We start from the raw sequence: 26,284 nt of genomic DNA, 5'->3' as shown, positions 1-26,284 counted from the left end.
TGCACTATACATTTAAAGCAGAATAATACTGCTTTGCAGTGCTATTTTTCTGGGAAAAGAGGTGCCAGAACTCACCATGAATGCCTCTTATAATGTTCTCTTATAATGGCAATGGCACCCACCTGAGAGGGGCTGGAGCTGAGTTCCGGTGAGTTCCGGCTGAAAAATGACTCCTGCTTCTTTAAAGAGTCATACCTTTCCCCAAGGAATCATGAGAGCGACAGATTGTTATGAGTACTGAGAGTTGTCAGGAGAACCCTGTCACAGTGTTACATTTCTCAGAGAGGTTTAGTGAGAGGAACAGGGAGAGGAGGTGAGGCCTTAATAGCGGCAGCAGTTCTCTAGGACCTGAGGCAGATGTCATTCATAGATATAGATATAGATATAGATATAGATATAGATATAGATATAGATATAGATATAGATGATATAGATGATACAGATACAGATACAGATACAGATATGAATGAGATCCTTCCAACTGGAAATGCCAGAGATTGACTTTGAAGCCTTCTGCATGTAAAGCCTTGAGCTATGACCCCTTATCAAAGTTGTGGTGCTGCCATATACCACACCACACCATTGTCCTGTCCATGACACTACACTGGCTCTCATTGCCAAACAAGAGTAATAGTGAACAAGAAGGGGTGTCAAATGCAACTGATCTAACACCGCTGCTGTCAAAATTCAACCATATGTAGATGTACAGGTGCTCAAAGTAAAACAACAACAACATTGTTGTTGTTGTTTATTAACTTTGTTCATTTATTTCTTACATTTCTTACATGTAGTAAATTTATTTATTAAATCTCTACCCAAAGATCACAGGGCAGTTCACAGCAGTTTTACAACAGTTTTACAAACCTTGCTTCTCCAAGCTGGAGTTGCTGCGGTGAAACAAACTGCTTCTCATCTTTGATGTGTGTGGATTTTGATGCACCCATGGGTCTCAAGTTTGTAACTTGATATAAGGTGGGTCACACCAATGTTGCCACCTTTTGGAGCAAGAAGAGGAAAAGTAGAAAACTCAGAGAAAGGATCAGGGTGCATTTATTAATTGGACTCGGAGGGAGAGTGAATGGACAGCATAGACAGTGAGGCGGAGGCTAGGGCTTCTGGCACAGCCTCATATATTGGGATAGTCCCTATTTTCAATATTGAATGAATCCACTTTGGCCAAGAACCCCTGGCACATGCTTTGATCACATCATTCTTGATCTGTCTCAGTTTGTATGCTTATCATTTGGCCCGCTCTGAATAGTTTGCTTCATCTGACTCAGATCCGTACTGATGGCACATTCTGAATGCCAGTACAGCAGCCTATTACTGTAATTTTGCCCTCTGCCGGGCCGTATGTGGTTATTACTAAGTGGAATGAGGAACATCCTCCTCCATCCCGGCTTGTGGAACACATCTGCTCATGAGGAACCTTCTCATGGGTAATGTTTAAGGGCTGTGTGGTAGGCTTCAGCCATAGAAAATGCAGTAGTTTAGTTACATATTTCACAAAAGTTGCATAGCACTTTTTTTATATATTTAAAAAAACCCTCACGTGTGTTACCAAAAGAAAAAAAAGTGACAGTAAAAAGAGAGTAAAAAACAATTATTTAAGCCATAAAAATAATTAAAATCAACAATAAGCTAGAAAATTTAAACACATGTCAACATTCTACATGTCTGGATAGGCTTGTCTAAACAAAAATGGTTTTTAGCAGGTGCTAAATAGGCAGGGAGTTCCAAAGTCCTGGGCCCTGCCATGCTAAAAGATCCATTTATGACAAATGTGGAAGGAATATGATATAGCACTTGAAACATCATCAGTTCTGCACAGTTTACATATATACTTTTGTGTGTGTGTGTGTGTGTGTGTGTGTGTGTACCCACACCCACCCACCCTTCCAGGCAAGCAAGAGACATGATCACAACTCAAGGACACAAGCCAGGCACAAAAAAGCACTCAAGGAAGGGCAGAGCATAAGCAAAACGGGACATTGCCTGATGCAGGGATGGGCAGCCGGTGAACCTTCAGATATTGCTGGACTACAACTTCCATCATCCTTGATGGGTGAGGCTGATGGAGTTGGAGTCCAAAAACATCTGGAGGGCCCCATCCTTGGCCTAGTGAGAAAGGAGTGGATAGAGGGGCCTGCAGGGCTTCCACACCCCCATAATAAAGGAAGGGATAGAAGCCTGTTACCTAATACCTTCTACCTTTCTATTTTTAAAGCCAGCCGTGCTTCATACAGAGCAGCAACATATTAAGATCAAGGGACATCATTGCTATTCAGATGCAGGCCCTCCAGCAATAAGGAAATGAATGTAAAATTTCCAACATTGCACTGACCAAGCACATTAAATCCTTCCCTACCTAGGCCAGACAATAGCATCCGACAATTTGCATCTCATTCCAGGAAGCAGGGGGTGAGCGGGGCAGGACACACGACGGCTGCAACATACAAAACTTCTGCAAAAGGCAGTCAATTGTCAGTGTGAAGGAAGGTGATGGTATGACTGATGTGATGCTTACTGATGTTAAATGTGGAGCTGATACCGAATCTGTAGCCAGGAAGCAGAGGTAAACGGATTTATGCTGAAATTTCATTGCATTTAAAGCATCAATTGGTGTGTGCACTTCTGCCTTTAGCAGCAAGCCGGCAGACAATAAATTCTGGTTGCAAATTTAGGCCTTCACGGCAGTGCCTGCTGTGTGATGGGCCACAACAAACCCCCAGAACATTATATTTCTTCTGCCGCTTTGATTACTTGCATTTTGCCTGGGCGACATGACAAGCAACCAAATCCGACAACGGGAGAGAGATACACTGAACGCAGGTCCACATATATAAATATATGAACCTAATAGCCTTATAGATAATGAAGTTGCTGTTGCTATTAAATAACTTATTGATATAGTGTTACCTGGAACTTATGTTCCCGCTCCCAGGAACTTAAAATGGAAAAAACAGACAAGGGTGGGGGACATTTTTCAGCCAAAGGGCCATATTCCATTGTATACAACTTTCCAAGGGCCACATGTGAGTGGTGGATAGGGCTGGAAGCAAAAGTGGGTAGATCAATGGAGAGGACTTTTGCCTTTGTACAATAGGCTACATGCCAGCCAAAGAAAATTCAGAGTTTTCTCCACACCTCCACCCAGGCATTATCACAGTTCAAATACACATTCCAGACATATAACAACAGACAAGGAATGTATAGAATGTGGCCTAAGGAAAGTCCTGAGGATTGGATGTAGATAGACTTGGAGGGCTGAATTTGACCCCCGGGTCTGAGGCTCCCCACTTTGATATGAATGGGCAGTGGGTTGTTGCAAAGGCTTCGTAGAAAATATGGTCTTTGATGAGGGATAGGTAGGAAGGGAGTGATGTGATTCCATACAAGTGTTCTGGAAGATCGTGCTAAGCATACAGAGCAGGAAGGAAGGAAGCATGTTAGTATTTGATGGTGCCAGAGTCTTTTGGACAGCTGAGAATGGTGAAGCCCAATGAGAAATGGCCACTGGCAGGGATGTACGAATCTGTTAATTTCAGTTTCTCTGTTTCGCATGTTTCCAATCTTCAATTCAGTTCTCCACATTTCCACTTTGACTTAATAAAAGCCCTCATGAAAATTCATCCTTTTAGTGCAACTTTCTCCTAATATATACATTTTTTGATTAACAGACACATTTTTGCAAAGCAATTTCCTCATATGTAATGCATTTTTGCATGCTATTTTCATAAATATATGCATTCTATGCACATTTATCCTCGTATGAACACTACTTGGCTATGCATTTGTAGAAGTATTTTGAGGGATAACTGTGTTCTGGATTGCATATTGTTTTGGAAAGTCAACCTTTAAATGTGAGCTGAATTGAATCTCCTATCCCCTCATAAGAGGAGAAAGATAAGTGCACAAAGACCATGGAGAGCTTGGAAGGGAAAGATGGGAAGCTTGTGCAGCTGCCTCACTGTACTGGTAGTGCTGGCTCTGTACTCTTCAATATTTTGTATAACTTACAAGGATGTCCCTCTTTGCTCCTGTGAAATAATTGGAAGGTATACAAAAGCCAAATGTCAGCCCTTAGATGCTTCAAAGGAAGGGGCATAGGAAGGGGGGGAGGTGGGGGCAGACCGCATTGGGTGCCCTCACTGAGGGGGGTGACATTTGGCGTGCCACCCACCCACAACTCACAAGCCTACCCTGAGCTGTCAGGGTAAGGGGGGAGCAGCGCTGCTTTGCCGGCAGCATTCCCCCCTTCCCCCTTCATTTTGACAGCTTGGGGGAGGCCTGGGAGTCGTGGGCAGGCGGCGTGCCAAATGTCCACCATGGGCAGCTTGTTCTGCCCCCGTGAGCTGCTTGCCCCACCCCCATGGGCGGCTCTCTCCACCCCTGGCTGCAGGGTGTGTACACCGCTCTGGGCACCCAAGCAGCTATCCTGTGCCTGGGAGGGCACCCTCCATGCCACGCCTCCCCTTGGGAGCACACCTGCCCTGGGCAGCACGGGCATATGCTCCGCCGTTGCCTAAAGGGAATGAAATTTCAAAAGCAGATAGAGGATGTATTAATCACATTTTTGCAGCTCCATTTCGTAAAGTGTCTGAAAATAATCCCCCCCTACAATAAACTAAATTGTTGCCTCCTGTTACGATTCTGTCTGAAGTTCAGCCATTCCCTGAGATTGACAGGATTGCCTCCCGTAAGGACAGTCAGGTTGGCACGCCTGCCTACTTTCCACATCTTATGAATAAGCATACAGTCAGGTGCACATCCCCTGTAAATCTCTATTCACCCCAAAGGAATAATTGCTTGGCAATTCTGTGCAATGAAATGAGCCCACGTGAAAGAATTTGTGCTCAGAACCATTCCTCGTGACTCCTTAACTTTTCCTCCATAAGCCCAAGAATATTCCTCCTGCTCTCAAACTTCTCAATGAGTAGCTTGAAAAGTTTCCAGGAATGTAAAGAATGTAAGGATTGGGGGCTTTGTGCCCTTGCTTTTTTCAATGTCACAACTGTCTCCTGTGCAGAATGCACTTCTGGCCAGAGGCAATGGCTTAGCCATTCAGTTCAAAACAGGCATCCCCAAATCCCAGGACACCATTTGACAACAGCCTTCGGCCAACCTCTCTCTCCCCTCCCTCACTTGGGGGGCTCTGGCTATTTATACTTACCTCGTTCTCCAGAGACAGGGTTCTGGTTCAACTCACAGGTGCGACATTGGCACAGATGTGCATCACTGGGAACACAACATACACATTGTGAGCTATCAGTGACTCTAATTAATTTAGGCAGCATGAGAAGGGATGGGAAAATCTATCTGTTTCATCTCTCTCTGTCATGTTCTCATTTTTAAAATCTTCATTTCAGTTCTCCTCATTTCCGTATAAGTTTGTGATTTTTTAAAAAAAGTCCTCCTGGAAATTCATCAGCATTTTGGTGAAAATTTCCTAAAATGTGTATTTTGATATGCAGTTTTGCTTAATATACACATTTCTGCAAGCAATTTTTCATGTCTGCTAATTTCACAGATACATGGATTTTTATGCGCACTTTAGCATAGCACATGTATTTGTGTACTCGTTACTTGGCTGCAAATAGGGCATTGCAAAATTTGGAGAAGTGTGAATTCTAGAGGCTGCCTGGTTTTCAAGTCAGGTATTGTTTTGGGAAGTGCAAATGACCTTTGTGTGCAAACTGAACTCTGAATTTCTTCCCCATAGCTTAACGTGAGAGAAGGCTGTGGAATGAATTGCAATAGGAATAAATGAGATTAGCAAAGGGTGTAGAGGCTGAATTGTGAATAGGGAAGTCCCTGGTGTGAGTCTTGTCTCTGCTATGAACTCACTTTGGCAAGCCTCAAACATCTGCCTCAGTCATCTGCAGTACGGGGATAAAACAGCTCCACCAGTAATAGGCCACGTGGATATCAACTAGAGTATTAATTAAATGTTTATTATGACTGAGTGGTGCTTGACAGGACATGTGTAGTTGTGGCTAGGTCTGCACTCATGAGAAACGTGGCACTGTTGCACCATCTTCAACAAGATAAACACTTTCCTGGCTACACCTGCTACTTGGACATCCAGGAGCAAATAATCTGAGTCAAGGAATATTTCCAAAACCACAAACCTGTTTTCCCAGGATGAGGATGATCCTATATGAGACAGTCTGCACCCTTATCCAGTGACAGTGAATGCAAATGTGGGGAAATCCACAACATCAGAAAGAAGGAGTTCTTCACACAGGTAAACTACGTCAGGGGTGGGAAACTGAATGAGGCCAGTGGCCCAGATCCTTACCTTCCCCACCCCGCATGGGCCAACTTTATGTCATTATGACATTGAGTGACAACTTTAAAGGAGCTTCTCTCAATGCCCAACATCCAGTGGGTGCTGAGAGGGAGCTACTTTGAAGTCCTTCTGCAGGGGGCAAATGCTGATGGTCTCCAACTCTCATCAGCCCTGGAAAACATGGGTAATGGTGATAAATGATGAGAATCTAACAACTTTTGGAGAGCAACAAGTTTCCCACTGCTGATATTAAACAATGAGCCACAAGTCCTCTGCCTCTGAATTATCATGAGTGAGAAAAACGTGGAGTGACCAAGTGGTCTCAGGTTCAGAGTGGGGATTTTGCTGAGAGCTGGAAATCCATTGAGGGCAGTTGTCCAGGCCCCACAAAATCTGGAGCCAAGCATGGGGATGTGCTTCCCCTGTCTAGTTTGGAATACAGAAAAAGGGGTGATCTGGATAAGGGCAAATATCAATAAAGATATCCCTATTGATTGCGATAATGATGTTAATAAATGTGATGGTCCTGCTGTGTCCCTGCATGCCAAACAAATCTTAGTTCTCTCTTTATGTCAAGCATTTTGTCTGCTCCATCAGATGGGATATAGATTTCCCCTTCCCTCACCCTCTAGAAAAGATTATCTTTTTAATTTGATTTCTTTTTTCCCCTTTTTGGGAGGGGGGAAGTTGCCACACTCATATGTGCTATGGATTGTGACGCATAATTTTGCTTGATAACATATTGATTTTACAAAATTGGCGGCCTAAGCTTTCAGCAACTTCCACAGATCAGAGAGTTTTGATGCTTACGTTATTTCTTTTTCAAACACACACACACACACAGCGCTGCAGAAAAGCAACAACCATTATCTGAAAGGAATTGCAGATCATCTCGGGTGAATCATGAATAGCTGGAGCTGTTTTGTTTCAGAGCAGCTATGAGAAGGTAGAGGGACAATGGGCAGAACAGACCTGCCAGTGGTCAGTCGATATGTTTCTATGCTAGGATCTTGCCTGTTTATCTCTTTTTACTGCCTCCCTCAGACACATTTATTCCTAGACTTTGGAACTGAAGAGACACTGTAGTGTATTGGTTGAATGTTGAACTAGAACCTGAGAAACCAGAGTTCAAATCCCTACGTGGCCATGAAGCTCGCTGGATGACCTTGGGTCAGTCACTGCCTCTTAGCCTAACCAACATCAGAGGGTTGTTGTGGGGATTAAATGAGGAGGGAGGAGGGGACAACAGATACCACCTTGAGCTCCTTGGAGAAAAAGGTGGGATATAAATGCAATCAATCAATCAATCAATCAATCAATCAATCAATCAGTAAACTAGTACACTGCAAGTGTAGCCACACTGTGAATCAGAAAGAAAACATGGTTAATATCTTAGCTCTGCCACAGGAGCAGCTCAGTGGGTGGAGATGGAGCTGCTCTAGCTTCCTGACAGGTGGGTTGCTGTTGCTTGTTGGGAGGGGTGAGGTGGTGGACTATGGTCCAAACCTCCTCCATTTTGGCCTGTGAAGGCATTTTCCTAATTCACCCCACTTGCCCCAGACCTGGGAAGCAGGTGTGAATCAGGTAAGGATACAGCTGGATCAGTTGTGCAGTTAAGTTACCTGTGAAGAAAGCACAGCTGAACTCACCACCTGCTGGATGATCAAAGCCCTGAGCAAAGACCCTTGTGCTGTGGTTCCCAGTCTCCTGACAACCAGCTACATATTGGGTGCTTGGGAAGTGATGCACAAGCGAAGTGGACAGCTGGACAAGGCAACCCACCTGTCAGTCATCAGAGTCCATATTAACAGGCAGGTTGTCCCACCTACCTGTCAAAGTTGGCCTGCAGGGGTAACAAGCCAAAAATGTTTCCCAACATTTATTACACCCAGCTGGCTTTATTAAACCCAATGTAATGGCTTGTGAATTGTACTGTACTTGTTAAACTATTCATTTTTATCACAGTGTTTATATTCTTTGATTTAGACTGTATACCCTTCAGAGTAGAATTTCTTATTTTAATTGTGTACAGAGCCGTGTAAATTGCTGGTGCTATATAAACAAATGTTAAGCATCACCTTTCTTCCAATGAATTCAAGTGGTGCTTGTGATTCTCCTCCATCTCCCCATTTTATTTGCACAATAACCTTGTGAGGTAGGTTAGGAGGAGAGACTGGGAGTGTCCCAAGGTCACACCCAGGGAGCTTCATAGCTGATTAGGGCTGAACCCTGGTCTCTCAGGCCCTCCTCTGAACTCTGCATCAAACTGGCTCTCTGACTCATAAGGCTGGATTCAACCAAGTCCTACTCAGAGTAGACTCATTGAAATAAATGGACCTCAGTGATGTCCTTTAGTTTCAATAGGTCTACTCCACATAGAACTAGCATTGGCAACAACCCAAAATGTTTTACTCACAAAGTTTTGGAAGTCTCCACTTTTACACATCTCTCCCCCTCAAATAAAGTAGATAATAGGGGGGAAAGGTGTTGAGGGATTTTATTTTTACAACCCTCTGCCTGAGGGTTACAGCAATGGTGTGCCAGGTCAAGAAGTTGGCCCACACAAGTGGACCATCTGTTTGGATGGGTGGGTGGAACACTGATGCAAACTTAAATTGTGGGCTATAAATAGGTGGAACTGGCTGTCCTCCAGGGCAAAGCATTCATTGAAAGTCAGCTCCTCTCTCTAGTTATTGGCTGAAACTGTATTCCCCAAGAAGGCTAACACTGCTGCTGTAGACTGTAATCTTAAACACCCTTCCTGATAATGAAAGGGCCATTAAAGCCAGCGGGACATCCATCAATGGATGTGTTTATGATCAAGGTGTTTGTAGAAACAAGAGAGAGAGAAAATTAATAGGGCTGTCAGTCAACTAAAAGAAATCTGTATTGATTAATCACACAAGCTTCGGTCAATTAATTGGTTAACCAGTGACTTAAATTTGCATGTGGATAAAAATAGTGGGTTGTATCCAACTAAGCTATGCTTAGAGTAGACATGATGAAATGAGTGAAGCAAAGTTATTCATGCCCGTTAATCCCAAAGGGTCTGCTCTGAGTAGGACTTACACTAATACGACCTGTTATGCTGCTCTAGAGCAGGGGTGAAGGACACATTTTTCAGGTATTTTGAAGCAATCCCCCCTAATTGTACAAATTCCCTGTAGGACACCACAAACTTTTTTTAAAAAAAGAAGAACAAACGCAAAGTGTGTTTTGCTCCTTGCTTATGCTCTGTATCAGTGGCAGTTCCTTCACAGGAGCCAGTAATTCTTATCTACTATATATTTTGGAAAATGGTTTGTCTGCCCATCCATCTGTTCTCCAAAGGTTTGGCCACCCCTCAAGATATGGTCACCAAACTTGGTATGAGAGTTCCTGAGCTAGGGGGGCAGGTTGTAGGTGTCTGGCTGCTGGCTGCCATTTTGAATCAAGACAGCAGACTGAAGCATGACTTTGGCATGACTTCTCCATTCTTTTTGGCATAAGTCTGGCCACCTCTCAAATAAGCAAGGACCAACTCTCTCAATATGAATCTACCTGGATGCTGAGATCAGTCTCTGAGGCCCTTCTTCATTTGTCTGCTCCACGAGAGGTTTGGCGGGTGGCAACACAAGAACGGGCCTTTTCTTCATCGGCTCCCTCTTGTGGAATGCTCTCCCCAGGGAGGTTCGGCTGGCACCTTCATCACACACCTTTAGGCACCAGGAAAGACTCCTTAACCAGGCCTTTGGTGAATTGACTTCTGGAGCCCTTTTAAATGTGTTGTGGAAAGGGGGAGATTGTTGGTTTGTTTTCATTCATATTTTTATTATGTATTTTGTGTTTTTTATATTGTAATTTTATGTTGTGGACCACCTTGAGATCTACAAGTATAGGGCGGTATACAATTTTGATAAATAAATCATCATCATTGCTGAACTTGGCACAAAGATTCCCAAGGTGGGGGTCTTCAACCATGTTTGGGTGCTGGGCACCATTTTGGATCAAGATGACAGGCTGAAACCTGACTTTGGTGTAACTTTATCCACTTATTTGGCATAGCTTCAAAATCCTCTTGAGATATCGTCCCAAAACTCAACATGAGGCTTCCTGAGATAGGGGTGACAGCTTTCATTTACATTTGGGCATGGGTTCCATTTTGAATCAAGATGGTAACCAAAATGTTATATTGGCATGACTTCACGCAGTTTTCAGCGTGGGGGGTTCAAATTCACAAGTTACACTATCTGTTTAAAAATCACAATATTTTATGGTTTCTACAAATTCCTGGGCAATACAAGGCACTCCTTGCTAGTCTATATTTTGAAAAGGTAGTTTTGTCTGTTCACAATGCATTTGGATAGCTTTTAAAACTTCGTAATCAAATTTTTCATGATGGTCCCTGAGATCAAGAAGCAGGTTTTTATCTATGTTTGGATACCATTGAATACCATATTGAATCAAGATGGCAGACAGAACTTTTGAAAACTGCATTGATTTTTTTGCTTTCTTGGAATTCCCAAGCAACGCTGGGTATGAGGCTCCTAGTCTATTATACACCAAACATTCATTTATGTGTTTGCCTTCATTCAGTAACTGACAGGCACACACACAAACAAGACAGAACACTTTAAGGCTTTTTATTTATAAGGATGTGACGAAGTTTCACCTGCCTGAAGATGAAGTTGAATTGGAGGAGGTTTCAGACAATAAGAAGTGTTTCAATATGGTTTTGGCAGTTTGCTTTCAGTTTGGAAACTGAGAACAATCTACCTTTATCTAATTTGTGAACATGCTGTCTCTGACACTGCCTGTCATTTCAGTGCTTAAAAAGCACTTTCACTTAACGCACCTAAACCCCCTGTTCCTGTTTTTCAAATTGTACGTTATCGGCTTTCCAATGGTGCACCCTCCCCCACAAATTCCATATTTTTTGTCCAACTGCACACTTAAGAAGAAAACCTTGCCAAGAACTACAATTTTTCATGCAAATTATTTCAGGGGGCACATGACAGGGGTGTGCAGAGGATGCCCAGCCATGACATAACTCACATGTTTATACACAGCACACACACACACACACACACACCCTACATCCAGTCACACAAGAGGATTTTCACAGTTCAATGCCATATTCAGACAGACAAAAGTATTTGAGGATGGCATAGAGTGGAGCTATGAAGGGCATGGTTTGGGGAAGGCCTCAAGGGCCAAATAGAGAGGCCTGGAGGGCCTCAAAATGGCAGCTGGGCCTGAGCATGTCTTTCCCTGGTTCTGGTCCTGGTGCTGCAAGCCCTCCCTCTCTGCAGCTGCTATATTTAGAAACCAAACAGCCATGTCAGAGACCTTATAACATCATGCCTGTTGTGGCCCCGAGCTTCTAACTTTAATTAGAAACTTCCACATGCAATGAGGTGATACTGGGGCACCACTGAGGTGATTACAGGAAATACCTGGGGCTGAAATAAAGGTATCTGCCATTGCAACGAATCACATAGCTTCAACCCCAATATAAGTCTGTTAATACTGAAATACGAAAAATAATACTCTCTGTGTGAGAAAGACACAGAAAGACACACACACACACACACACACAGAAAGAGAGAGAGAAAGAGAGAGAGAGAGAGAGAGAGAGAGAGAGAGAGAGAGAGAGAGAGAGAGAGAGAGAGATTCATCCTCTCTTTTCAGCCTGAGAACTACTCCCCTCATATGAACTGTTTCTGGATTGACTTTGTATTAAAATGACATTATGCTGCAAAGTGTGGGAGGGGGACAGATATGTAGCTGCTGTCATGAGAGAGAAAAATGAGAAAATGTGGGCTTTGATTCTGTTGGCAGGCTGGAGGGTAAGGTAATTCCAACAAGGAGGCAATGAGGCAGGATTTAAGATTTCTCCCTGTTGAATTTGGAACCTGGCGTGGAAGTGTGGGTGAGAATTGATGTTATTATAGGAACCCAGCTGGGATCCAAAGCTGTCGCTTATGTGTTGCATCTAAGAAGACGGTGAATAAAGGCCACATCCACACTATATGTGCAGAGCACTATGATACCACTTGAAACTGTCACGACTTCCCCCAAAGAATTCTGGGAGCTGTAGCTTGCTAAGGGTGCTGAGAGTTGGTAGGGGGCCCCTCTCCCCCCCCCCCCCGAGCTACAATTTCCGGAGTTCAATGAAAAGAGGGATTTATTGTTACATTAAGGCTGTCATACACCTGGAATTTCTTGGACATAGCCGGCATAGCTGTCAACTTTTCCCTTTTCTTGCAAGGAATCCTATTTGGAATAAGGGAATTGCCCTTAAAAAAAGGGAAACGTTGACAGCTATGATAGCCGGGATTCGCCTGTCAGAAATAGCGTCTGGGTGGTTTTCCTAAAGAAAAAGCTCAAAACCTCAATTTCGGGGGGGCAAACTTGGGGCAAAAAAGGAAAAAGCTACCTCAACAACTTTTGTATCCAGGCAGTCCCTGAGCTTCCCCGAACCTAAGTTTTCCCGGGCATTGTACATTTATACAAGGACGTTGATCCTGATTTGGTAGTAAGACAGACAATACAGATGCTTTAACAATGATATCACATGTTGTCAACCAGATACTCCCATCAGCAATCTGGCTGCAGCATTGAGTGGTCAGGTTACAGGGAACCAGGCAGAGGGCCTTTTTGGTAGTTGTGTCTGCCCTGTGGAATGCCCTCCCAGCAGATGTCAATCAGAAAAGCAGCTATGTGATTTTTAAAAGACATCTGAAGGCAGCTATGTTCAGGGAAGTTTTCAGTTTGTGATGTTGTGTTGTGCTTTTACTATTTTTTGTGGGGAGCCCACAGAAAATAGTCATTGTTATTATCCAAACAATATGATCCACTGTTTACAATATACATTTCAAGCCTTTCATTTCCATAATTAAAACATCACCACCACCAACATGAACCATATTTCTCTCCATAGCACTGAAACAGCTCTGAAAAAGAAGCATCCATATAGACACTGAATCTTGTGCAACCTATTTGGAGCCCAGGTTGCGATGGTGCCACATCTGAAGAGTGTGCAGCTTTGTGGCACATTCAGTACATTCATAGCCATGGCCATATCAGATTCCGTCCCTGATGCTGCAAGTTGTCCCGGAGCAAATCTGCTCGCACATTTATTCCCAGCAGCAATTTGCTGCATTTGGGGCAGGAAACTTCCTCAGTGATTTTGCAGATGGCACTTTGCAGAGACAGGCTTTACCTAAAGCCTCAAATGAATGAGATGCTGAATTATAAGCAGCGGCATTCCTCTCATCCCAGCAAGTGTACACGGTCATCCCTGGATCTTCTGGGGATAAGCTGCACAATATTTCGGAGCTCATTTCACACAGTGGGCTGGGCTTCCTCTTAAGGAGAGTGGCTCCACTAAAAGAGGATTTAGTGTGTATGTGTAGACACTGTGAATCAGTACACCAGGACAATCAAAACAGCAGGCTATGCAATGCGTTTTTTTATTTATTCATTTATTACTACATTGTTATCCCACTTTTCCTCCAGAGAGTTCAAGGCTGTGAACAAGGCTCCCCCCCCCTTCCAGTTTTATCCTCACAGCAATCCTGTGACTGGCCCAGCATCACCCAATGAGCTTTATGAGTGGGGATTTGAACCCTGGTCTCCCAGGTTCTAGTCCAACACTCTGACCATTGTACCACACTATCAAATGATTCTGGTTGTGATCAGCCACCAACTAACCAGGAACAATTGATGAAGTTACAACAACTCTCATAAGACTGTGCAGGGCAAGACGCACAACCAGCCCTACCATTAGGCATTTTGACAGAAATGTTCTTGTATGGAAACTTCAGGCTTTACTCTAGAGAAACGTCTCTCAAAGTCCACTCTCGTCACACCAGAGATGGAACCCAGGATCTTCTGCATACAAACCATAGGCTCTACTACTGACATAATCTGCAACTGTGCTGTGTTAGCTTACTCACATGTTTGAAAGTCCCAGACAGGGTTTCATAATGCCTTCCAACACATTTTTCAATGAAGTGTTTCTTTGATGACTTGGTGAAAATGATGAGGACAGTTGGGCCTTCACTGCAGAGACTGGGGAACCTATGTCCCTCCAGATGCTCTTTTTATCCCTGACCATTGGTCACACTGGCTGGAACTGATGGGAGACGGAGTCCAACAACATTGGGATGGCCCCAGGTTCCCTATTTAATAGTTGTGCTAAAGAAGAGGTAGCTTCCTTCTTTTGCACAATTCTTAAAGGTGCATGAGCACTCTGCCCTCTTTTTCCATCTGGCCACCTCCAGTGTTAGATCCAGAATAAGCCAATTGGGCCCTATTGAAATTAATGGGACAGAGTAGCCATGACTTAACTTGAGTCCCATTTGTTTCAGCAGGAACAAAGTTCAACTAATTTAGTCTGGATATAACCCTATGTTTTCCTGCTGGTGATGTTGGAAATATGATAGGGCAGAGACAGCTAACTCTGGGTGCTGCTAACCTCCAGCTCCCATCAGCCCCAACCGGCATGGCCAAAAGTCAAGGATGATGGGAGCTGTAGTCCAATAACATATGCAGAGATGCAGTTTATCCCCCTTATTTTGGGCAGCCACTCCCCCTTTCCCATCTCATCTTTTCTCTGATTTAACTAACTCAGTTTTATTTTCTTATTCTTTAGAATCACACTTATATTTAAGAATTCTGACTGTATTTCTGCTCTTGGCAGTTCTAAGCACACAGCTGAGCACACGCAAAGCCTAGCAAGGATAATTGCACCAGCTGTGACATTTTAAAGCATGCATTTGGACCAAAACAGAGTGGTGTGCCCCCCCATCACTTCTGATTGACTTGGGCTTTACTTGGATTTGCATTTTGCAAATTTCAAATATTAGCTTTCTGCTGGGATGCTTAAACACTTTGAAGACTGTTGCAGGTGGCAGGCTTGGCGCCTTCGACCTGGAGGTGGAATTCATGTCACGAGTCATTGCAAAGGTGCATCACAATGAGATCACCTCCCTAGCTGTAGAGAACTTCGTTACTTGGTAATAGGTAGAAGGAATTAAAAGAAATCTGTGATAGTTTGGGTTGTAGGAGGGAGAAAGAGTGTGTTCATCATATTTGGAGGAACACGCAAACCATTCCACTGAACAGACACAGCCAGGACTCTCACCTGTGAACATATCATCGGAAACTGCTAGATCTTCATGAAGCTGCTCCATGTGGGTAAACTACTGAAGTGCAGGCAACATCTTCTCAGTGAAGTAGAGGCCCTAGGCTGGCTGCACCCACCCAGGCTGGACAATGGATCCTTCTGGGCAGGAAGGAGTATAACAGGGCTCCATGCTGCAGTTGAGCTTTGCTTCATGAGATACTCCCACAGTGTGGGCAGTGATAATCAAGAGACACTAGGAATGTCAAGCTTGCATCAACTTCTTATGAGCAAATCTCCAAATCTTGTTGATGTCTTCCAGGTCTCTGGTCACCTCTCTCTTACAGTTTCCATGAGTTTTTGTGTGTCCCTGCAAATGTGGCTGTACTTGGGTGTGGACTTGCCCTACAGTCCTTATTCTTTACTTGTTTTCTTATTCTGACAGGTTGCTTGGCCCTGGCTGTTCTTGGGTCCCATGACTCCTGGCTAACTCCAGACTACTGCCCATGGCCTAACCCTAAGGCACAGGAAGCTGATTTGTTCTGGACGGACCATTAGCTCCAAGGAGATCCCAAGCAGAGGTTTTTCCCAATCTTGCTGCCTATAATCCTCTGGCTGGAAATACCAGGGTTGAAGCTGGGACCTTCTGCATGCAAAATACCATTGAGTTATATTGTTTCAAGGAACTGACACCCAGGAACTGATCTGCACATAATAAGAAACACTTTTCATATTGTTGTTGCTGTTATGAGTAGTATATAGACTTCTGGTTACAACAAGATGTTGGACTAGATGGGCCATTGGCCTTATCTATCAGGCTCTTCATATGTTATGTACTCCCTCCAGCTTTCCTCTCCCCATAAAACACTTTAGGCACCTGGATTATAGTACACACATACAGGTTTGGATTCAGGTATTGGATCAGCTTCATCCCAACAGTAATTTACAGTCTGGGAGCAATTGCCCAGCTGTTTCTTACCTTCGAGCTTCTGGCAAGGTCCTGGAGGTCCTTCATCATTGGAATGGCTTGCAGAGGATGTCACTAAACACTCATTTAAGCAAACCCTCCTAAGTAAAAGAAGAAAACAGAGAATGGAATAGATCTTAGACTTCAGAACACTCATCTCTGTAGACCTGATGCACTTTCACACTTATCCAGGCTGTGTTCATTTCCCTCTTCCAATCAGAATGGGCCTGAGTGGCAGATTATTAGCAGTCATGGAACAAAAGGCAATAATTGCTCTTCCGAACAGGTGCATTACAAGGTTACAAACAGCATCTCAACCACCAAACATCAATCAACACAATAAGATAACGTCTGGTTATGTATCCTTATTGAAAAAATAAAATAGCCAGCAGTGGTCATTAGGTAAGGTGTGGCTTCTGACACTATCAGTATAATTTTCATCCAGTGTAACCCCTTATTAAAAATTGCTCCCATAGCTGGGATGCAATTACTCCATCAATTGTTACAGTTGTGTGTTAATCATTTTCCATAGTTACCACCATTTGCTAGAGTTGATTGCATGCCACAGTTTGCTTTGGTCTTTTATTAGGCACTTGCTCAAGCCAAATATTGGGGACAGATGTCTTAAGTGGGGTGTCACCGTCAGTAACAGATGCCAAGCAAATCTATTTAAGAGGAAATAGATTTTATAGGAATGCCCCTGAGATCCCATGCTGGATAATAACAGCTGTTGGCATAGTCTCTCACTATTTATTAGGCTGAGACTGTTCTCACTTGCCATCGGTGTGAAGATTAATAATAATAATAATTAAAAGCAAGGCATAATGAATCACTTTACTACAAACTACCTCTGTGTATAAGGAAAATGGACAGATTATGCTTTCATGTTTTTGTGCATGTTCAGACATTTCTACCCTTCACTTCTTCTGCACAGTAGGTGCAGCACAATCCCCTCTCCATCTTTTAAAAGGCACTGAGTAAGGAGTACTTTCCCTATCATCAGTTTTGAGTTGAGTTTGGTTCCTAGAACTTCTCATGAACTATAGTGGTGCATTGAGTGATATAACAGAATCCTTACTGAATGTTGATCTATCAACAAGTCCAAAACTAACATTTGTGTGCATGAAAGGGTTAACCTGAGCCTTGAGCTCAAGTTACCAGAGTGGGTGTGGCTTTGCAGGTTCTCTAGGCAACCTCTGCTCCCACCCTTTTCAGTCTTTTTCTCTCTTCCTGCTTCCTGGAACAAGCAGAAAAGGAGCCATGCGATTTGGCTCTCAACTCAGCAAATTGTGGAAAAGAACCAGATCTCTCCAAAAGTGAGATTATACAACCTGCATCTTTGCTAATCCAAAGATTGCATGATCCCTTTGCAATGAAACCAAGTAATTGTCTGTTTAAAGCCATCTGGAACCTCTTAATCTTTATTTTACTGCCAGTGGATGGAGACTTGTTTGCTGTAACTTCTGGAAACAATGTGAGTAAAATATTCACTCCTCACCTTATGCAGGCTGCAATCATATAACCTTGGAGTAAGCTCTATTTAATTCAACTGTGCTTCCTTCTGAGTGGACATGCATAAGATTGTGCTGTCCATAGGGATGCAAGGAGTCAGCAATTCCCATATTGTCCTGCTCTAAGTAACCGTGGAGCAGGCTTCTGAGATCCAGTGCTGTTTTTCAGGGGGTACTTAAGGGTATGCAGTACCTGCCCCTCTTTTTTGTTGTTGTTGTTGCTGTTAAAAGGTGCGTCACTTACTGTAACAACTTCATGGTGAGTACCAGTACCTATTTTTCTAGAAAAGAAAAGCACTGCTGAGATCTATGGGGTTTGCAGGAGTAAATCCTCCACAGACTGCAACAATCTACTGGGTATAAGGGATAAGGCAGGACCTCAAATAACCTGGATCTGAGATGTATGGAGTTTACCTGTATATGTTAGTACCACAACCTTGAACTTACTTGGCAGCAAAATTTCAGCCAGAGCAAGTCCCACAAAGTAATGTGTCATGTGCTGGTGGTACTTTGTCTCTATAAGCATCCTAGCCAGTGCATTCTGCTCCATCTGCCACCTCACGCCCAACCTAAAGGGTATCCCATATAGAAGGCATTGCAACAATTTATTTATTTGTTGCATTTATATCCCACCTTATCTCTCCAAGGACCTTAAGGTGGAGACATGGTTCCCCCACCCCCATTTAATACGCACAACAACCCTGTGATGTTGGTTAGGCTGAGAGGCAGTGACTGGTCCAAGGTCACCCAGTGAGCTTTGTAGCTGAGTGGAGATTTGAACCCTGGTCTCCTAAGGTCTATGTCTGACACTATAACCACTGCACCACACTGCCATCACACTAACTGGGGGAGTTACCAATGCGTGGATAACAAATAAACTTAAAAAGAATGCTGACCCATTTTTATTTTGCCAACTCAGTGAGTAAAGAACTTGAACTCCAGAAAGGAGGGGCGACGTTGCTTTGGACAGAATAAAGAGACAAGGGACGTGGTTATTTTTAAATGTTAAAAGCGTTCGTCTGCTAAGAAGCATGATAAGTGAATCAATCAGAAAGGAGTTGGTGGGTAGAAGGATTAAATGGGCAATAAAAAGGATACACGGCTGACCTCCAATGGAGGAGGGAGTTGATAATGGGATAAGTAAATCTTATGAAGATAATAAGGATATAATTATGGTTGAGCTCAAACTACTAAGTACATAGTTTGAACCTCTTGAGATATATGCAGATATAAAATTTCAGGATAGTTTGGTAGCAAATGATTATTTTCCGTGCCCCTGTGTAAGAGGCTTGATTAGTGCAAATACGTGGTCCTCTTAAACTTCACCTACCATTCATAATGAGGAATATGGAAGGTCTTTTAGGGTTTCTTTCATATTCTCAGTGTCTCAGGGCCGTAGGGATAGTGGAGATGGTTGGGGGTTGGTATCCCCCTCACAGATATTCTGCTAGGGTCAGACAAAACTGTCAACTCTCTCCCAGTTTGTCCCTTTTCCAGTCTCCAGTTCTCCCCATTTCAATGCCAGTTTCTATAACCTGCATGAAAATCTGTGTGCATTTTCTGTTTATTTGGGGTGTCATGAAAGATCAAGGCAGTAGTTGGTTGTGTAATGTTATTGCATTTTAATAGGGAGGGGTAGAGGCACTTTTGGAATTTGTATGTGTGTGCTGCAGGCGCCCAAATAACTTCATGGGTCTTTATGAATATTAATATAAAATAAAATAAAAATAAGTAAGCAGCGTTGCAGTTAAGGGCCTGGGAGCCACATTCTTTTCTGGGTAAATTTCCAGAGGCCACATGCCAGCAGTTGGCCAGGCAAGAGGCAAAAGTGAGCAGGGCAATGGCAGCAATTTTTACCTTTCTACAGTAGGCTAGTTTCTGCCCACATTCACACATCCTTCTCTATTCTTCACCAAGGAAGGGAAGAGGCTCTCTCAGAGAATGTGTTCCAGCTAGACAATGGCACTTGCACTACCCCAACTACTTTTTAGATCATTTAGATAAGTTATTTTATTTTTTTACTGCATTGTTTCAATACTGTGTTGCCACCCTGAGCTCCTGAGGCGGCGGCGGCGGGGGAGTAGAATATAAATTTAATAAGTAAATAATGAAGATGTTGAGGGCCAGACTGAGAATTTTGGGCAGGGTGGGAGAGGCATTTTAACCCCAGGCCTGAGGTTCTTCTGAGTTGTTTACTAAGGGCCAATGAGGGCTGAGGAAATGGAGAAGCACAATTCTTTTAGATTGTTCAGAAACAGGGCTATGTATTTAATGCAATTGAACAAACTCAACCCTAATGAGACCAATGTATTTATGTTGTGGCTAATCTGTGGTTCCTTTCTTCACACAATGCATAAACAGCTGAGGAGCTGGGGGAGGGGCTCCTATCCCCATAGTGGCAGACTCAGCAGGAACACACAGGGCTAGGTCACAGCTTTCTTCGTTATTGGATGAGATGCATTGCATTTTTATTTAGACTGTAATCTTTTCCAAATGTGCATTTACTGCATACTCATTAGCACATGCAAATTTTATGCAAATCGGTGTCCTCTTTTAACATTGGCGAGGCAATGCTGGAAGAAGAAGAAGAAAAAGAGTTTGGATTTGATATCCCACTTTATCACTATCCTAAGGAGTCTCAAAGCGGCTAACAATCTCCTTTCCCTTCCTCCCCCACAACAAACACTCTGTGAGGTGAGTGAGGCTGAGAGACTTCAAAGAAGTGTGACTAGCCCGAGGTCACCCAGCAGCTGCATGTGGAGGAGCAGAGGCGCGAACCCGGTTCACCAGATTACGAGTCCACCGCTCTTAACCACTACACCACACTGGCTCTCTGGAGAAGTGAAAGCACACCCCCTAGGCATGACTCAGTTGCATCTGGTTTGGGTGGATGGAACACCCTCATCCACAGATGCAGGAATAGGGGCCATGACTGGTATGGGAGAATGTGGGAGGCTTGTTGTGGAGTGAAGGTCAGGCTCCACCATGGAGGCAGAGCAGCCGGGTGGCTCATTCCTGGGAGCCACTCAAAAGTCCGAGGCTTCCACATATCTGCACATGCACACACATCTTGCCGTCTGAGGAAGTAAGCGGCATGATCCCAGTTCAAGGGAAAATTCCAGCCAGGCAAAATGACTCAAGGAGGGCATGCTTATGAAGACTATGGCCTGAGAAAGGGACTGTGGCCTGAGGACAGGTTGTAGCCTAGGGAGGTTCTCAAGGCACTGAGGTTCCTCACCCCTGAGTTAGGGCCTACTCTAAGCAAGACAATGGAGGCAGGGAATGTGTGAGGCAGGCCAAGAGGAAAGAAATTCTATGGTTAGGGAAGAAGCAGAAGCAGTAGAAGAAAAGGACCACATGCACAGCCCCCTTTCCTCTGGCCAAGGCCAAAGATTTGCTCCAGCTCTCTATCAGTATCCCATTTCCATTAGAAAGCAGCAGAAGTTAAATTTCAAGGATGGAGTTTGAATGGCCTTTAACCAGAGTTTTCATCCTGCAATCAGTCGACAGTCCCAATACTAGAATTGATTTCTTAACACCCACTTCTCTTGGTGCAAAGAGAGCACCTGATCTTTGGCACTCAGGAGCACTTAAAGAGCTCCCTTTGACTTCATCCCCACCTGCAATTTGTGTGATGGTTCGCTTTGATACTTTCCAAACACAATTGGTTGCAGCAGTGGCAAAATTTGCTCCTGCTGTTGATTGCTGGTGTGTGTATAAAGGCTGGTTTAGAGAGTGGGGGGGGGGGAGCAGCTTGTGTTTTAAGGAAGGCTAATTTTCAAGAGATGATGGAGGTGCTTAAGAAGTGGAAAAACAGTGCATAAAGAATGGGAGTCATGTTTCAGCAAAAGTGACAGGTGCATGATTGAATAAAATGAAAGCAAATGTGACAGACAACACGGGGTCTTGCAAGATACCGTAGACTTTGTAATTTTTTTTTTCTTTTAGCGTTCAAAAATGCAAGCATAGCCCTGGGAAGCAGCCCTTGAATAACTGTCAATCAAAAAGGAACTTTAAAGTGCCGTGGGGCGGGGGGAGGGGAATGAAACAAAGAGAAGTACAAAAGCTTCATCCAAACCAAATTGCTATCTAGGATGTTTTCTCTTTCCCGCACCCACCCCACAACACACACCTGCTTATGCAGAAATATGCACATAAACTGTACACATCATTATGGCTACTTGGATGCAGGTCAGGCTGTAATGTACGCAAATGAATACCTAGATGAATAATGGGTGATGAGACAGTGTGATTGGCGTGCACAATCAGCTGGAACATGCACAAGCAAATTAGGTCATTGCCTCCATCGTTCTGCAGTGTCAGTGTAGGCGCATCCATCACAATGTGGGTTGCCAACTTTGGACTTGAAAATACTGGGCTGTCTTGGTGGGGCCAGGGGGGGTGGAGTGGAGAAGAGGTGTAGCTTAATGGTGAAGTATATGTCTTGCATACAGATGGTCCCAGATGCAGTTCCCTGAATCTCCAGATATAGCTGAGAAACATCTTGTCTGGAACTTGAAAAACTGGGGCCAGCCAGTATAGATAATGGTGGGGGACCCCAATGCTGGGGCCAGAATGTAGCTCTTTAGACCTCTCTGCCTGGCCCTCAGTATGCTCCCCAACTCACACTGTGTTCATCACCAGCCCTACTCCAAGCCCCTCTAAAAATACTATTTTGTCTATCTTGTGAACTGTGATTCTTGCCTGGATAAATATGTGTGAGTCTGTGTGCTTAGAAACATCTTTTCCATAGCTGGAATGCTTCATCTACTGGCATGTGGCCCCTGGAAGTTTCCCAATGATGAAATGGGTTTCACAAGCTGAAAAAGCTTCCCCATCCCTGTCTTAAGATCCAATCTTTAGATTTGCCAGGTAGAATTGTCCCCTGCTTGGAACCCTGGGGCGTTGCTACCAGTCTGTGTAGATAGCACCGAACTAGATAGACCAAAGGGTCTGACACAGCATAGAATCAAAGAATTGTATAAGTGTAGAGTTGGAAGTGACACTAAGGGTCATCTAGTCCAAGTTCCTGCAATGCAAGAATCTCAACTTAAGCATCCATGACAGATGACCATCCAACCTCTGCTTAAAATAGGGTTGCCATACATCTGGAATTTCCAGGACATATCCAGAATACCACAGTCGGAAGCAGTTTCGAGGCAGAAATCGGCAAAATGTCCTGGAAAATCTGGACGTATGGCAACCCATGTCTGCAGTGCTTTTTTCACTTTTTGAAATACTTACTTAAAAAACTCCCAAGGAAGGAGAATCCACCACCTCGTGTGGGAGTCTGTTCCATTGAAACTGGAAACCAGGGATGCTTCCCATGTTCCTAATCAGCTGGGGAGGGCAGTTGTGGGATTCCTTGGAAATTCAGTCTGCCCACTGCATGTCAGTATTCAGCCCTGCCCGCACCTGGAGCCTGAGGTCTCCTTAGAGGAGGAACAGGATTGCTCAGCAGATTCTCTGCACCTTGAGGTGTTGGATCCAGACACCAAAACCCTGAGACTAGACTTCTTGACACCAGTTTATAAGTGTTGACTTCTCTGAGGGTGGATCCTTTATGTAGCCAAACTGGTGGATCCTTGTGCAGCCAGAATGGTGTCATCCAAGTCCATGCAGGATATGGGGAGAGCAGGTTGGTACGCTTGCCCTGAACCTCAGAGGCTAAGCTGGTTGGAGGGCCCCACCCAGGACACACTGCTTTTTTTGTTTGTGTTTATAACTTTAATCTAATAAAACACTTATCCTAGGCCTCAGACAAGCTCTCCAAGGGCCTGGTGCCATCCATGCATAAGCTGGCAAGGTTTGCAGAAGAAAGGAAAATCTTTAAATAAAGAAGGAACCCCAAAATCAACTCAGTGAGGACTGAGCATACCCAGTAGCCATGGAATAAGTAAGAGAAATGAAATGTAAAACTGGAGCAGGAGGATGGATTGGAGCATCACAGAATGAGACAGGGCCGGCTGGTTGGAACCCTGAAGAGGAAGACTCCATTTTGTTGAAGGTTATACTTCTAAGGCCAAACAAAGAAGCATTCAGCAGGAAGTTGGAACTCTTTGCTGCTTGTGATTACGGTATTGAAAGCAGACAAGAAAGAACTTTCATGGGACACGCTTCCCAGCCAATCAGTGATGGTGTGCCTCTTCTTCCCTGGAGTTTCCTTCCCTTGGAAAGACATGTCCTAAAAAGCCTTTTCACCAACAGGCCGCATATTTTATGCCCTTAGGCTTCATTGACTATTTATTAATTGTTGTTATTTGGCAGATTTATATCAGGCCCTTTTAGAAACAGTACACAAGGTGCCTTACGTAAAATCAATAAAGGAGGAGGGGACAAATAAATAAAACATTTGTAATGTATAATAAAATCAAAATTATTAAAGAGAGAGAGAGAGAGATCTGCTTTGGGTGCAGCTGTCTTCCCAGCCCATCCAAATCTCTTCCGTCTTCACAACAGTTATGACTATGGTTAATACTGAGTAGCTAAACTTCTCTGGTCTTATGCTAATTGTGAACATTCTGTGACATCACAGAAGGAAGGTCATTGGACAGCAAGGTTTGCAGACAACAGGTAGTCATTTATACCCTATATACTGTTTTCTGAATTTTCAGTATCCATTTACCTTATTTTCATTTTTAAAAAACATTTTCTACTGTATGTTTTCTCTCCCCTTGCCAGTGAGGACAATTTCCCCTGTACCCAGGAGGCAATTCCAGCATCTAATAATTTTCTCTCTGTTAGGAAGCTTTCCCTGATGGCACAAACAAAAGGCCTCTTCCACCCATCCCCAGGCCAGCTTCTGGATTTAGTTGCTCCATGGTGTTCTGCTGCACAGATGTCTCCAAAGAGACAATGTGTGAAGCTGCCTGCCAGATGACAAGAGATGCTTTGAAATTTAGGCTTAGACAAAAATAATATTTCTGGTTAACTTATTTTTACAGAGTGTGACAAAAGCAGAGTTGAGGATGGTAGGAGAAATGAGGAACATTCTCCGATTGTTCTCTTGATATGGGGAGAAAATTAATGGCAAATGAAGCATGCCTTCCTCACATGAGCTGCAAGGTCTGCCCCCCAAAAAGATTCAGTTGCAAATCTCAGGTTGAGTTTTCCTTGAGTGCAAGTCAACATGAATGTCTTCTGTGTATCTTCTGTTCACTTCAATGGGGCTGCCCCAGGAGAATTTTCATGAAGAAGCAGGCTTTGCTTTTCTTCCAGCAAAATTTAAGTACATTTCATTCATTCATTCATTTCCATTTTTCTCCAAAGAACTCAAGGTGGTATACACACATCTCATCCCCATCTTATCATCACTCTGTGAGGTAAAGTTAGGCTGAGAGGCAGTGACTGGTCCAGGGTCACACAGTGAGCTTCATGGCCAAGTGGGGATTTGAACCCTGGTCTCCCAGGTCCTAGTCTGACACAGTAACAACTATGCCACACTGGCTTTTTAACCCAGGGCCATAGCTCAGCAGTAGACCATCTGCATAGCTGTCAACTTACAGATTTGAAAATAAGGGACCAGCAGCCGCAAAAATAAGGGATCAGCAGCCAAAATAAGGGATTTTCCAGGCACAGGTATGTTCAACTTCTGAGCCCCTCTGAGCCAAAGGCCAGAAAGCCTAGCCAGCAGTCAAACGAAGCCTGAAGCCTCAAGGAAAACCACCGTCACCTCTCCGCTGGGAAGCGCTGAGCAAAGGCGAGTCCCCAGGCAACACAGCCAATTTGATCAGCACAAGGCATGCAAGCTCCACCCCCCAGTCGTTCTTAGACTTCTTATTGGGTGAGCAACGCAGCCAAGCAACACAGTTGGAGCCTCTCTCCTCCCTGGCCGGCAGGGAGGGAGAGGAGCTGCTTCCTTTGAAACCCGGGAAATTTAAGGGACATCATCAATAAGGGACAGCAGCGGGACACAGCGCTGGGATAAGGGACTGTCCCACCAAATAAGGGACGCTTGACAGCTATGACCATCTGCCTGGCATACAGAAGGCCTAAGGTTAAATCTCTGGCATCTCTAGGTATGTCTGGGAGAGACCCTGGCCTGAAATCCCAGAGCAGCGCTGCCAGTAAGTGAGGACAATACTGAGCTAGATGGACCTCACAGAGCTACACTTCCCAGAGCAGTTTAACCATCAACAGGGGTCTTCTAACAACTCTCAGCACCTTTAGCAGACTACAGATCCCAGGATGCTTTGGGGAAGCTATGACAGTTTGAAAGGACATGATACTGCTTTGAATCTATAGTGCCTTAGGAGCTTCAAAAAAATCCTTCAATTTTGTGATACATTTACATCTCTTTCTCTTAAATTCTCCATGCATTGCTCTGTTACTTATTACAGACTGAGATCAATTAACTTCTTGATTTCTTTTTAAAGGAAGAAATGAAATACACACGAGTGCAAGAA

The 26,284-nt window shown here is 43.9% G+C and overlaps 1 protein-coding gene across 1 annotated transcript in view; it reads left to right on the top strand.

The window, feature by feature from the left end:
• Positions 1–17,611: 17,611 nt before the first annotated feature.
• The window catches only part of CDH13 (cadherin 13), a 665,580-nt gene continuing 656,907 nt past the window's right edge, over positions 17,612–26,284 (top strand). Inside the window, exon 1 of the mRNA XM_083626042.1 lies at positions 17,612–17,842. Coding sequence (XP_083482168.1) covers positions 17,741–17,842 — 102 coding nt within the window. The 5' untranslated portion in view covers positions 17,612–17,740. The remainder of the gene's footprint in view (positions 17,843–26,284) is intronic.

This window comes from Podarcis filfolensis, assembly GCF_964270895.1.
Source record: "Podarcis filfolensis genome assembly, chromosome: 8".
In the NCBI taxonomy this organism is placed as follows: domain Eukaryota; kingdom Metazoa; phylum Chordata; class Lepidosauria; order Squamata; family Lacertidae; genus Podarcis; species Podarcis filfolensis.
This window is presented reverse-complemented; position numbering and strand designations above follow the sequence as displayed.